Source organism: Taudactylus pleione, unplaced genomic scaffold, assembly GCF_031769625.1.
Source record: "Taudactylus pleione unplaced genomic scaffold, aTauple2 ptg000845l, whole genome shotgun sequence".
NCBI classification, from domain to species: Eukaryota; Metazoa; Chordata; class Amphibia; order Anura; family Myobatrachidae; genus Taudactylus; species Taudactylus pleione.
In genome coordinates this window covers 4,039,741-4,054,260 of record NW_028285247.1, presented here as the reverse complement: position 1 = coordinate 4,054,260, position 14,520 = coordinate 4,039,741, and the positions used below count along the sequence as shown (strand labels likewise).

Here is a 14,520-nt window from a genome sequence, read left to right as displayed (position 1 = left end):
TCCACGAACTTAGTACCGTTCTATAGAACGGTACTTCCCGAATGAGAGCTTAGCGGCGGGGTATCACCATGGAAACCCCGCTGCTAAGCGTTCATTGGCTGAGAGAGGTCATCTCCCGTCTCTCAGCCAATGAACGGCTCCCTCCATTGTAGTCAATGGTGGGAACCGCAGGGTAAACTTTAATAACCTTGCGGCTCCCAGCATTGACTACAATGGAGGGAGCCGTTCATTGGCTGAGAGAGACGGGAGATGGCCTCTCTCAGCCAATGAACGCTTAGCAGCGGGGTTTCCATGGTGATACCCCGCCGCTAAGCTCTCATTCGGGAAGTACCGTTCTATAGAACGGTACTAAGTTCGTGGATCGCGTTTTCGTTTTTTTTTTTTGCCAAGTCCGGGGATGCCTACTTTGGAACGAAGAGGACAGAACCTCGCATAGGAGATGGTGAGTATGTTTTTTTTCACAGGTCCCCTAGGGATACTTTACCGGACAAGTGGACCGATGCTACAGGTTACATAGGTGAGTATGTGTACATGTGTGTGTGTGTATGTATGTTTAATAAACTTATACTGTCACGGTGTGTGTGTCCTGTGTTTTTTTTAAACATTTTTTTACAGGTGAACTACAGGTACTAGTGGGCCCTTAATGCCCTGCATGCTGGTACTTGTGGTTCTCCAAGTACCAGCATGCGGGGCAGGCTTGCTGGGACTTGCAGTTCTACTTGTAAAGACAATGTTTGATATTCTTTATTTACACCACACCACACAATCAACCCGCCACCCACCGCCACCAGGGGTGGCGGGGATAGCCCCGGGCTATCAGCCTGGGCCTGGGGTGCCCTGGAGAGGGTGACCCCTTTATTGGGGGGGTCCCCAGCTCTCCAGGGATCCCCGGCCTGGGCTGACTAGCGGTCAGGGCTGATGCTGCGGCTGGGGGGCCCGGTGAAAGGGCTCCCCTGGCTGTGGCATCAGCCCCCCGCTAGAAAAAGTCCAGTGCTGGTTCTGGAACATACAGGGGAACCCTACTCATTTTTTTCCCCTGTATTTCCAGAACCAGGACCGGATCAGAGCCCAGAGCTGGTTGCGCAGAATACGGGGGACCCCTACGTCGTTTGTCCCCCGTATTTTGGCAACCAGCTCTGGTTCTGACTAGCCCGGTGCTGGTTGTGTTTAAGTACAGGGGACCCCTATGTCGTTTGTCCCCTGTATTTAAGCACACCCAGCACTGGGTCACTAATGCCCGGGGCTGGTTGCTCTTTTTTTGGGGGGGAGGACGCCATTTTTTTCTCTTTTTACACAGGTTTTTTTTTTTTTATTTACCACAGCAGCACAGACGGGTCTCACGGACCCGTTAGTGCTCTGTGTCAATGACACAGATGCAAGTAGCACGGATCTCCTGGTCCGTGCGTGCATCTGTGTCATTGAAATACACAGCAGCACAGACGGGTCTCACTGACCCATCTGTGCTCTGTGTCACTGTCAATCACACAGATGCATGTAGCACGGATCTCACGAGTCCGTGCTACATGCAAATGAGCACCATAATGCTGATTGGCTGAGAGCCGTGACAGACGGCTCTGTCAGCCAATCAGCACTTTGCCCATTAAAGGCAAAGGCATTTTTTTTTAAATGGCCGCTCGAGGCAAAACCTCGAGATCCGACAGCAGATCTCGAGGTTTTGCCTCGGGAGAGGGATCCGGGGCAGACAGGGAGATCCGAGCTTGGGCTCGGATCGCCCCGGATCCCCGAAGTTCGGGTGGGTTCGGTTCTCAGGGAACCGAACCCGCTCATCCCTAATATATATATACATATATATATATACATATATATATTACACACACATATACATACATATATATAATACATATACATTATATAATTATATATATATATATATTATACTCACACATACATATATATGTACATATATATTTGACGGCGGGGGATAACTCGAGGGGTGGAGCTTGCTCCTGTTCCACCGAGCTCTAGCAGGGCTTGGGGAGGGAGAGGATGACAGCACCATCAGTGCGCTGTGCAGTACATTTTCAGGTGCGGTGTGAGGGTCCCGCAGGGCTGCCACTTCCACGGTGGGGGGATCGGGAGAGGAGAACACAGCCGACGGCGCTGTGCTGTTATATTCCCGGCGGCTGCTCTGACATCTGCAGCCGCCGGATGTGGGTCCCGCAGGGCTGCCACTTACAGAGGGGATCGGGAGAGGAGAACACAGCGCCGACTTTTCCCATCTCCTTCTGCCAATATTCACCATATACAGTCAGGTGCATAAATATTGGGACATTGACAGAATTTTCATATTTTGGCCTCTATTCACCACCACAATGGCTTTGAAATGAAACAAACAAGATGTGCTTTAACTGCAGACTTTCAGATTTAATTTGAGGGTAATTACATCCAAATCAGGTGAACAGTGTAGGAATTACAACGGTTTCTATATGTGCCTCCCACTTTTTAAGGGGAGAAAAGTAATGGGACTGTCAAGTCAAAAGCTATTTCATGGACAGGTGTGGGCTATTCCCTCGTTATTTCATTATCAATTAAGCAGGTAAAAGGTCTGGAGTTGATTCTAGGTGTGACATTTGCAGTTGGAATCAGTTGCTGTCGACTCTCAATATGAGATCCAAAGAGCTGTCACTATCAGGGAAGCAAGCCATTATTAGGCTGAAAAATCAAAACAAACCTATCAGAGAGATAGCAAAAACATTAGGTGTGGCCAAATCAACTGTTTGGAACATTCTTAAAAAGAAAGAACGCACCGGAGAGCTCAGCAACACCAAAAGACCCGGAAGACCATGGAAAACAACTGTGGTGGATGACAGAAGAATTATTTCCCTGGTGAAGAAAAACCCCTTCACAACAGTTGGCCAAATCAAGAACACTCTCCAGAAGGTAGGTGTATATGTGTCAAAGTCAACAATCAAGAGAAGACTTCACAAGATTGAATATAGAGGGTTCATCACAAGATGTAAACCATTGGTGAGCCTCAAAAACAGGAAGACCAGATGAGAGTTTGCCAAACAACATCTAAAAAAGCCATTACAGTTCTGGAACAACATCCTATGGACAGATGAGACAAAGATCAAAGTGATGGGAAGTGATGGGAAGAGAAGAGTATGGAGAAGGAAAGGAACTGCTCATGATCCAATACATACCACCTCATCAGTGAAGCATGGTGGTGGTAGTGTCATGGCGTGGGCATGTATGGCTGCCAATGGAACTGGTTCCCTTGTATTTATTGATGATGTGACTGCTGACAAAAGCAGCAGAATGAATTCTGAAGTGTTTCGGGCAATATTATATGCTCATATTCAGTCAAATGCTTCAGAACTCATTGGACGGCGCTTCACAGTGCAGATGGACAATGACCCGAAGCATACTGCTAAAGCAACCAAAGAGTTTTTTACGGCTAAAAAGTGTAATGTTATGCAATGGTCAAGTCAATCCCCTGACCTGAATCCGATTGAGCATGCATTTCACTTGATGAAGACAAAACTGAAGGGAAAATGCCCCAAGAACAAGCAGGAACTGAAGACATTTGCAGTAGAGGCCTGGCAGAGCATCACCAGGGATGAAACCCAGCATCTGGTGATGTCTATGCGTTCCAGACTTCAGGCTGTAATTGCCTGCAAAGGATTTGCAACAAAGTATTAAAAAGTGAAAGTTAGATTTAGGATTTAGTTTGTCCCATTACTTTTGGCCCCTTAAAAAGTGGGATGCACATATAGCAACCGTTGTAATTCCTACACCGTTCACCTGATTTGGATGTAATTACCCTCAAATTAAATCTGAAAGTCTGCAGTTAAAGCACATCTTGTTTGTTTCATTTCAAAGCCATTGTGGTGGTGAATAGAGGCCAAAATATGAAAATTCTGGCAATGTCCCAATATTTCTGCACCTGACTGTATACTCCCACGCTCGGATGACCAGGGGAATAGCCGGCATCTCTTCTATTGCAGCTTTTAAACAGGAAAATACTGAAAGGCTCCGCTATAGAACTGTAAATGTTGGGCAAAGGAACTGTATTTGGCTGGCAATGGAAAGTACTTTATGTGCTAGATACTGGGCTCTAAATGATGGACAGCTCTATTTGAAGTGCACAGTAATTCTTTTTATTAAACACGGTGCACATTGAGGGCTGATACAGAGTTGAATGTATGCATGTTTGCGTATCGCATACATCTTGCTCAAATTCTTACTGCGCATGCTCAGAAAGTCACGGAATGTAGCATTCTTACTGGATGTCTGCTTAGCATCAGAGAGGCGGCACATGGGTGGGAAGAGTTCAGTAAGAATGTGCTCACAGCAATGCAGAGCATCCCATAAGCGTACATATACGCCATTATACTTCTAGCTCTGCATCTGCCCAGCTCTGCACTGCTGCACAGTGTATTGTGTGCTGCATGAGGTATCTGCTTTATAGCAGAATAAACATGTCCTTTCATACATGGCTATTACACTGGCTAAAGGTGCGTACACACTAGACGATATATAGTACGATCCAGACGATATCGGCCAGATTGTACAACATATCGTTTACATGTCTAGTGTATATGTACTATGTCGTGAACGATGCGCGCTCCCGTGCATCATAACACACATCTTTCGTCGTCTGTACGTGCAGCCCAATCTGGCGATACTGTTAACGATTTGCAGCTTATTGTAGAATGTTTACGCATGACCAAACGATATGTGCTACGACCCGGCCGAGAGCAAACAAGTTTAGGAGAGCAAACAACATATTGTTAACGATGAAACGATTTAAACGATGAATGATAAATCGTTTGATAAATCATCTATGTGTATACACTATATCGTCTTTCCTGGAGTTCAAGGGAAATCGTTAATGATGTTGCATCGTTTGCACATCGGCTAGTGTGTACCCAGCTTAAGTCCTACAGAGCACTTTATATTGCCTCCCTTCCTTTCTAGCAGCTAAGCCTGGTCAGCCAAGGATGGGCTCCTTGTTACTAAGAGATAACTTATCATTAGAGCCCAGTACAGCACAGCCTGGGGCGAAGGGGTACACATTGGTATGGCTGGAGAAAATAACATGGTACGCATAATAATGTAACATAGCAGGTTCTACATCAGCTAACTAATCGGACTCAGGTTATTTAATTTGGAAGATAAATAGTAAAAGCAGAAGACTATTATCACAATGTCCGGTTGGCTAGTATGTGAGAAGCTATGATCATTTATTATTTATTGCATGGCTCTCCCTTCCATACAGTGTAATAATAGTCTGTTTTTCTTATTTAATTTCTGGTTGCTATAACCTGAGCTGATTTGGTTAAAGAATACTAATCTGTGCTGCAGTCCTGCATGTACATTTAAGTTAATTAAAGCACTTTAATTTAATGTAACATTAGGGGGCCCAGTACAAAGACCCTGTCTGTCTGCTTTATGGTCTTCTGATATATTTAATAATATTTTTCTGTCAGTTCTTCACTGTTCCAATCAAGTCGACCTGCAATGAGGCTGCGTCTAGTATAAAATATAAAGGGAAACTATCAAAACTTATAGTTTAAAACTGCTTAAAAGTATGAAAAGACAAAGATATGTATTCAACATATTCATATTATGCACTGAAAAAGAAAAGTACTGGCAGACCACGGAAAGAGCGCTTGTGGCATACATGCTGTACTTATAAACATGACTAAGTACTTACGGCCGAGAGTGGGCAGTCTCGTATCTCTCAAATGCATGGGTCAAGTCGTGCTTGTTATTCATGTAACATTGAGTGCACAGGTCATAGTCAAAGCAGACTTTGCACTTCCAGCGCATGCCACGAATTCCGTGCTTCTTGCAACAGTCGCAGATGATGTTGGGATGACGGACGCCTGAGAAACAGGACAACTATGTGTAAACACATCATGGCAACTCAATACAAAGTAGATATTTAGAATTAATGGTCTCATCAATCTACAGGTCAATTACTCTGTACCTTTTACTCAGTATAAGTGAAAGTTCCCTGTAACAACGTCCACCTGGATAAACAATGCAGATTACTTATCTGGAACATGATTTATAGATAGAGTTAATTCTGTCATAAATGGGAGGCCCACTTCAAAAGTGATTTGTATGCTGAATTCTTTATATATAGTGATTTTAGTTTTTACCAAAGAACAGACTACCTATCTGCCCCTCTATTCAGGGTATGCAGCCACTTACGGCAAGTAGCTACCACATCTTGCACTTATTGCTTTAGCAGGACCTCCCCAAACCCTGTTGCACTAATCATGTCACGCATGTTGATCCTCATGCTGTTATAGCAAATGGAGGCCTGATTCAGAGCTGGACGCTAATGCAGCTGCGACTACACCTTTATGATAATGCTGCGGCAGATGGAATTTGTACAGAGACACCCATCGGCTGCGACGGTAAACAGCCTCTTTGCGGAAAAAGACAAACCATCAGTCCATCAGTCGCAAGATTGAACACTGCACCATCCCTATGGAGGCGCAGAATTTCCATCTGAGCATGGCCACTGAAATCAGTGCAACTGCAAAAAAGTCGCCATCGCTGATCTCAACACGCCTGCATCTGGGGCTAGCCACCCTCCTGTTACCTCCCAGAAATGCCCCCTGAAATTCCACCTCTCTGCACCCAAACTCGCTCTGCTTTCCTTGGCGGTATCCATCGGAACACATGTGCGTGCGACTTGGAAGTACAGACTGAAAGAATCGTCTGCTTGCTTCTGACATCGACACTGCGTCCACCGCTGGATCAGACCCAGTGGGTGATAGAAGGCTTATATCTGTCTTATACTCCCTTATGCTAGCCAACTCTGCTCAACACGCCCTGTTGGCTCTTAGGGGTATATTTACTAAAGGTTGACTTTAAATTATTTGAAATCGATCAACATCGATGTTGTGTTTCTTGGACTAAATCACACATTTTGATAGATTTTTCGAGAATATACCCCCTAGAGCAGTGATTCCCAAACTTCTTTGAATCACGGCGCCCTATGGTATTAGCATTGTTTTCACGGGATCCCTATGCCAAAAGTTTGTTATCGAGAAATTCAGAAAAAATTTAGTAAACTAGTAAAGTGAAGTAAATTGTGCTGACCTGTCATCCCTAGGTTCAGTTATGTGGTGGAGGACAGGTTTGCGCTTCTGTTTGTCCACATATTTACATTACATTGACTATAAAGAATTTGATTTGGTACTGGACCACTATCCTGAGGTACCCCTGCAAGTGTCCCGAGGCACCCCAGGGTGCCATGGCGCACAGTTTGGGAACCACTGCCCTAGAGTGAAATAGGAGGGTGAACTGGGACCTCTGGATCATGAAAAGTGGGACCTGGCACTGAGTAGTCTGGTCACTTCTAATTCATCTAGCAGATTTCCACAAAACAGGTTTATATATTATGTTTATAAAATGTATTCAATACTTGCTCTGGTGTGTGGTAGAGCAGCTCAAGTTAGGATATTAATATTTAGCTATTGTGAAAAACGAGCGCTATGTGTGTGTTAACTGTAGAAATAACATGTTAGCATGAGTCCGAAGGCAATAAATCAATAAACCAATAAAAAAAGCATTAAAAGCGGATAAAAGCAATAAAATTAGTTGCTGATTAGCGATGTTATAGCTCTTTTCCTATATTTTCTGCACCTCTAATAAGCCAAGGGAGTGAGGAATTAGGTCATTTAGGGCTTTGCTGTCTGCTGATGTTTCCAGCCTCTGTGCTCCAGACTTGACGGGAGCTGGGGGATGCCGGATGGTGACAGTATTGGGGGTATTCAATCCACAGAGTTGGTAAATTCCAATGCATTTTGTACTTGGTGTACTTTAGCAAGGTTTTACTTTTATGCTTTTTTATTATTTTTTTTAATTTATTGCTTGTTGACCAAAGCTAACATGTTATTGTTACAGTTAACACACACATAGGTAGCTCTGTTTTTTAAACAACAACTACATAGAGTTTACCTTACACACTGGTCACTGTGCTTAATGTGGAGGTACTCAGGGAACCTTTTGGCATCTCTTATGGGATTGTGCTATGATTAAAATCTTCTGGATGACAATTACTAGTTGTATATCTCAAACGGGTGGAAACATTCCTCCAGGGATAAGCATTTTGTTGGTTTTACTGATAAAGTGAACAAGGCTACTGCTCAATCTACACTTACCAGTGTCAGGCTAGACAAGGTGAGCATTGCATTGCTAGGACTTGGGTGGCTACCAGGGTTCCTACTTTTCCGGAGCTGAAAACCCTGATGATTGATAAAGTGGTGGATAAAAGATTTATGAACACAGGAAATTGCATTCTGAAATATGAACAGACTTGGAATCACCTCCCCATATGCCTTCAGCGTGGCTGTGGATGACTTTTTGGAGGCGGGTGAGGTGTCCGGCAAGCTGGACATTTAGCACTCAATGTTTATTATCCTTCTCTGTGTATGTGATATTAGTCAATGTTTATTATCCTTCTCTGTGTATGTGATATTAGCCATCTGTTTTGTTTTTTTTAAATTCACAAACTAAACTATGTTTTATCTTTGCCTTCGGTTCTCCTCAGTTATTTGTCTTCTGCATTTATACAGAGGATTGCTTTACAAATCTGAACATATCAACTATTATTCTCATTTTATTAAGAATCAATTTTTGTTCTATAAGGCGGTATCAAGACGATTAATGTTACTGCTTTTTACCTGGTATGCTTTTTGAAAATGAATTCACAAAATAAATTTGATTTAAAAAAAAAAATGAGGAGGGTGGTATGAGAAAGGGGGGGGGGGGGGGGGGGAGACCTCAGTGCTGCTTCTCCATGTCAGTGACACAGGCTGGAAGTACGGTATTGCATTGTGACATCACAGCTCACCACCACATTCCCTGCCTATCGCTAACATGGAAGCGCAGCAGCTAAGTAAGAAGCAAGCAGGGTGCACTCAAGTTATATGAAATAAATCACACATTCGCTCTTGCTCATTCAGCCAATGAGGAAGGAGAATTTGTTTAAAGTAAATCACTGGGGCGGCCAGGAATATGAAAAATAGTAAATGCCCACATGATGTCACACACTGAGAGTTTTACGAGCCCCCGAAAAGTTGGCACTTTAAGTGATCACTTCGGTTTGCATAATGGTAGCGCTGGCCTGGCCAGACTTTTAGAGGCTGGTATCCTAGATGAGCTGCCATTTCACCAAATGTCATTTATGTAACTCGTTTTGACTGATCAGTTTATGCACATACCTGTTTGAGCATTATCATACAGCAGCAAGTCGTAAGATCCTTGGAATCCAGTACGATAGTTTGTCCTGGTGCCATGATCCCACTGAACAACTACAGTTTTATCAGGCGTGGTAGGGCTGCCCTGACGTCCAATTTCTACCACAGTGCCCATGCTGCCCTCACCATTGTCCTGGTTCGCCCATTTCCAATCCACTCCTCGCACCACACGCATTCCCACTTGCATGGCTGCTGAAGGATCCCAGTCCATCTCACCCCTCCAGTGTAATGGTGGTGCACATTAGGGAAGAATTCCGCAGCTGGAGCGAACAGGCCCGCCACAAATTCTAACGCCGGAAAGGCCGTCTAGCACTGTCAAAAAAAAAGCAACTAGTTAATAAAAGTATGACTGTAAGAAAGCAAGAAATATAACGGACATATTAATCACACTTTTTTTAAAGGCATCGGTAAGAGCATGAAAATGAAAGGCACATTTTCCTGAAAAATTAGTTATTAATAAAAAATATTAATCAATACATCTGTGACATCTATATTTGGAGATCTAAGGTGCATTATTAATCTAAACCATGCAAAATAAGGAGTCAGGATTCTCAGATGAGTAAATGGAAATATACAGCGGAGGCTGTCATTTTGTTGGCTGAACCAATACTAATGATAATTAGGCTTACCAACTAAATAGGAACTACTGAAATAATTTTGGCATAGGATACTAAGTGCCACATACTGCAGTCACGTCACTAGTTCCTAGTGAAATCACAGGCTGAATACTGATTCAGGCTATAAAATGGTCACCTCCTCCAGGACTGGACAGTCCCGGATATCAGGCAACCAATACTTATACAAAATGATTGCTGCCACCTATATTTAAGGAGTCATTTCTATTTATGCAAATGGATGCACATAGAAATGTGACAGTATTGCTCCTGAAATTTATATTACAGGTTGAGTCTCCCATATCCAAAATGCTTGGGACCAGGGGTATTTTGGATAACGGAATATTCCGTATTTTGGAATAATTGCATATCATAATGAAATATCTTGGGAATGGGACCCCAATATACACACAGAATGCATATATGTGTTATATGCACCTTATACACATAGCCTGCAGCTCATTTTATACAATATTTTCAATAATTTTGTGGCTCAAGCAAAGTTTGTGTACATACATGAAATAATTTTATGTGTCATTTACACCCTATACACACAGCCTGAAGGTAATTTTATACCATATTTTTAATAATTTGTGCCTTAGACAAAGTTTGTGTACATTGAACCATCAAAAATCAAAGGTTTTATTATCTCAGTCATGCCAAAATTATTCCGTAATTCTGAATATTCCGTATTTCGGAATATTTGGATATGGGAGACTCAACCTGTACTTTGTACTTTTACTGAGCGCTGGTGAAAGACTTGCCTACTCTCTTGAAGATTCCAGAATTTGGAAGAGTACTGTAGGCCCACCTCCCAAATCCTGATTCTTTTTCTTATTAAGTTGGTGGGATGGGGCCTTGATAACATGATTTACGTCATCGGACCCCCGTCTTCAATCCCATCATTGCACAGCACAGGGCGGGGCCTGGCAATGTGAAACACATCATCATGGTATTGCCCACTCTCTGCTGCGTAATGACACAAATCTGCCATAAACAATCCCTGCACTTGCCCTTAGACCTATATTCTCTCGGAGGGGAGGTGAAAAGGTAAGTAAGCATGTGTTACACCTAGCAAAATGCTAAAGCTAACATAATCCGTGGTTTGGGAGAAAGGTAGGACTTGTTATAGCAACGGTCGGATGTGGCAATTACCCTAATACAGTGGTTCTCAAACTTGGGCCCTCATTCAGAGCCGTACGCTCTGAGCAGAGCGCACGCTCTGAATGAGGGCCGGGCTCCATGAAAATGGAGCGTCCTCCTGGACGCTCGTATAGCTGTGGGTCACCACCCACAGGCTATACGAGCGTGCATTGTGATGGCCGCGATGGTCGTGACCATCGCGACCATCGAAATTGCGAGCCGGAGCCTGCGGTTGAGGTTTTCAACCGCAAGCTCCGGAGTGATTTTGGCTCTATCAGAGCCAAAATCACTCCCACTGACATCACTAGTGATGTCAGTGGGGCCGGCTTCTGACGGGAGGCGTTCCCGTGGGAACGCCCCCGTCAGGGAGGCACGCCCCCGGCACGCCCACCAAAGGGGGCGTGCTGTCAATCAACATTGACAACACGCCCCCTTTGATCGGACACAACGAGCGAAGGACTTTCCTTCGCTCGTCGCGTCTGGCGCATGCGCACGACGGAGCTCCCTCCGTCGTGCGCATGCTCAGTCCATAACATCGACCCACTTGCGAGCGGACAGCCGCTCGCGAGTGGGTCTGAATCAGGCCCTTGGTCCTCAGGACCCCACACAGGTCACATTTTCCAGGTCACCCAGCAGGTGCACAGGTGTAGTCATTACTCACTGACACATTTTGAAAGATCAACAGGTGAAGCAAATTATTTCACTTGTGATTGTGAGGAGACCTGGAAAACATGCACTGTGTGGGGTCCTGAGGACCGAGTTTGAGAACTTGTGCCCTAATACATTGTGAGGTGTTACTATTACTTGTAAATTGGATGTTTCTTGACAATAAAAAAAATATATTCCTGGGCGGCACTAGACTGTAAATGACTGCAATGTCGCCTCTAGTTCTCACTGTTAAAAGTAGAAGGGACAGTTGCATTTTTTTTCTACTGATTAAACAATGATAATACATTCATTTAAATGCATTACACTGGTGCTGTGTTTGGCATCAATGGTTTTTATATGAATTTACAAAACAGAAAAAAAAATCAATGTAATTAGTATACAAGTGAGAAGTTAGTCCACATATACAGATCTCCTGAGCTGACTATCCCTGTAAATAATTAAAATAGACTGTGTTATTACCATAGAATGTAGGCAGCCATTTTGTGCAAGGCATTCCCTGGGAGGTATCAGTATTGTCAATGTGACCTAGTAAACTAATATGATGCATTCTCAGTGACGTCAATGGAAACTAGTGAATTGATAAACTTAATTCTTAATGGTATCACTGGCTGCTAGTGAAATTCTAGGATCCATTTACAGTACTGTTGCCTAAGCACCAACAAAACAGCTGCCTCACCTGTTGCTAGGTGATGTATACACTTTTGCTTATGAAAAACAACATAACTATAGGTCATACTGGTTTCTTAAATAATTTATAGATTTTTTTTAAATATATTTGACGCACAAAAGTACCTAAGTACATACTCCAACATTGCACATCATGTCAACTTATCTCTCTCCTCTGGCACCTCCCCTCATCCTCCAAGTATGCCCTGGTCTATCCCATTCTTGACACTACTTCCATCTCAAACTACCATCTTATCTTTCTCTCCCCCTATGCATACAAGCTCCCTTTCGATCCACCCTCTCCTAGACCCACTCCAATGCTGCTTTCAGACTCTTCATCATACCAACACTACCCTCACCAAGAACACGATGACCTCCTCAAGGCCAATACTCTACTTTTATACTCTTTCAGCTCACAGTGGCTCTGCTCTTTTCTGGTTTGCCTCCTACTTGTCCAACCACCACTCATTCTCTTTATCCACGCCTAGCTCTAACTCACTTCCACACCCAATTGGAGGCTTTCCAGGATCTGTCCTTCACCCCCTTCTCTACTTCCTTTACACCTTTTGTCTTTGGTTAGCTTATCAGGTCATTTGTCCCCCAATACCAACTCTATGTCTACGTTACTCAAATTGTCCTATCTTCTTATGATTTCTTTCTCTCTCCATCCTCTACCATGTCACCATGTTTCTAAAACTGAATTATTCACCTTTCCCCCAGGCAACGGCCCCTCCTCTCCCACCATCTTCTCTTGATAACATCTCTCTCTCCTCCCCAAGTCAAACGTCTGGGTGTCAATCTTGACTCTGTCCTTTCATTTCCATCCCCCCACATTCAGTCCCTTCTCCACCCCATTATTTCCAGAATCATAATCATGCCCTTCCTCATCCTGGAGACTACCAAACCTTCATCTATTATCACCTATATTGCTGTAACAGCTCACCTCTGGCCTTCCGTCTTGTTCCTCATGAGTCTATCCTGAACTCTGCTGCCCTCCTCATTTTGCTGTCTTGTTGCTCTATCTCTGCTGCCCCCTCTGCAAGTCACTGCACTTGCTCCCTACCTGCCTCAGAATCAAATTCAAACCTCTCTCCCTCACCTGCAAAGCTCTCAATCACACCTCTCCCTAAATTACCAACCTCATTTCCTCACTTCTGGGGAGCTGTATCAAACCTCTCTCCCTCACCTGCAAAGCTCTCAATCAGACCTCTCACTAAATTACCAACCTCATTTCCTCACTTCTGGGGAGCTGTATCAAACCTCTCTCCCTCACCTGCAAAGCTCTCAATCAGACCTCTCACTAAATTACCAACCTCAATTCCTCACTTCTGGGGAGATGTATCAAACCTCTCTCCCTCACCTGCAAAGCTCTCAATCAGACCTTTCACTAAATTACCAGCCTCATTTCCTCACTTCTAGGGAAATGTTTCAAACCTTTGAAGGGAAATAAAGTGAAGAAGTTGCCCATAGAAACTGTCATTTTATAGGTGGTACTGTAGGCTATGCTAGATAAATTATAGTTACAGTAGAAGCTGATTGGTTGGTAAAGGCACTTCACAACTTTATCTCTCCTGAAGGTTTGATAAATCTCTCCTATACTCGGTATCACGCTCTCAGCTCTGCTAATGACTGCGGCCTCACCTCCTCCCTAATCACAACTTGCCAATCTCATATTCAGGATGTTTCCTGGGCTGCACCCAACCTCTGAGGTGCCCTCCAATGCTCCATTAGGCTCTCATCCAATCTTCAAATGTGTCTTTAAACCAATTGTTCTCATTATAGCTTACCATCCCTCCTCCTAACTCCAGTCTCTGCCCTTTTCTCCCTATGTATCCAGCCATATCCCTTATAAAGTGTAAACTCATGTGAGCAGGGACCACTTGCCTTTGATTTCTCTTCAACATAAAGGGCATTTCAGACATTTACGGTACAGCAACAGCCACTGCGTCTTTGTACAAGGACGCAGCCACTCTCATTGGCATGCCCAGAAAACAGGGCCAGCACGCACCCTTTTTTTGAACACTCCCCATCGCTGCCCCCAAATGCCTGCAGCAGGTCAATCATGCAGCGGCTTTTGGGCCACTGCAAATTACATGTGCAGTGCGGCTCCAGCGCATATCTGAAAAAATTGGTGATTTACGTAAATCTCTGAATCAGGCCCAAAGTTAATGGCACACTGTAAT

General features: G+C 43.9%; 1 protein-coding gene across 2 annotated transcripts in view; it reads right to left on the bottom strand.

Annotated features, from left to right (window-relative positions):
- Positions 1-14,520, bottom strand: part of MIB2 (MIB E3 ubiquitin protein ligase 2) — a 173,216-nt gene that overhangs the window by 69,038 nt on the left and 89,658 nt on the right. For both annotated transcript variants that reach the window (XM_088458622.1, XM_088458623.1), the window contains exons 2-3: positions 9,210-9,557; positions 5,681-5,852 (exon numbers count right to left, since the gene is read on the bottom strand). In XM_088458622.1, coding sequence (XP_088314748.1) covers positions 5,681-5,852; positions 9,210-9,456 — 419 coding nt within the window. In that variant the 5' untranslated portion in view covers positions 9,457-9,557. The remainder of the gene's footprint in view (positions 1-5,680; positions 5,853-9,209; positions 9,558-14,520) is intronic.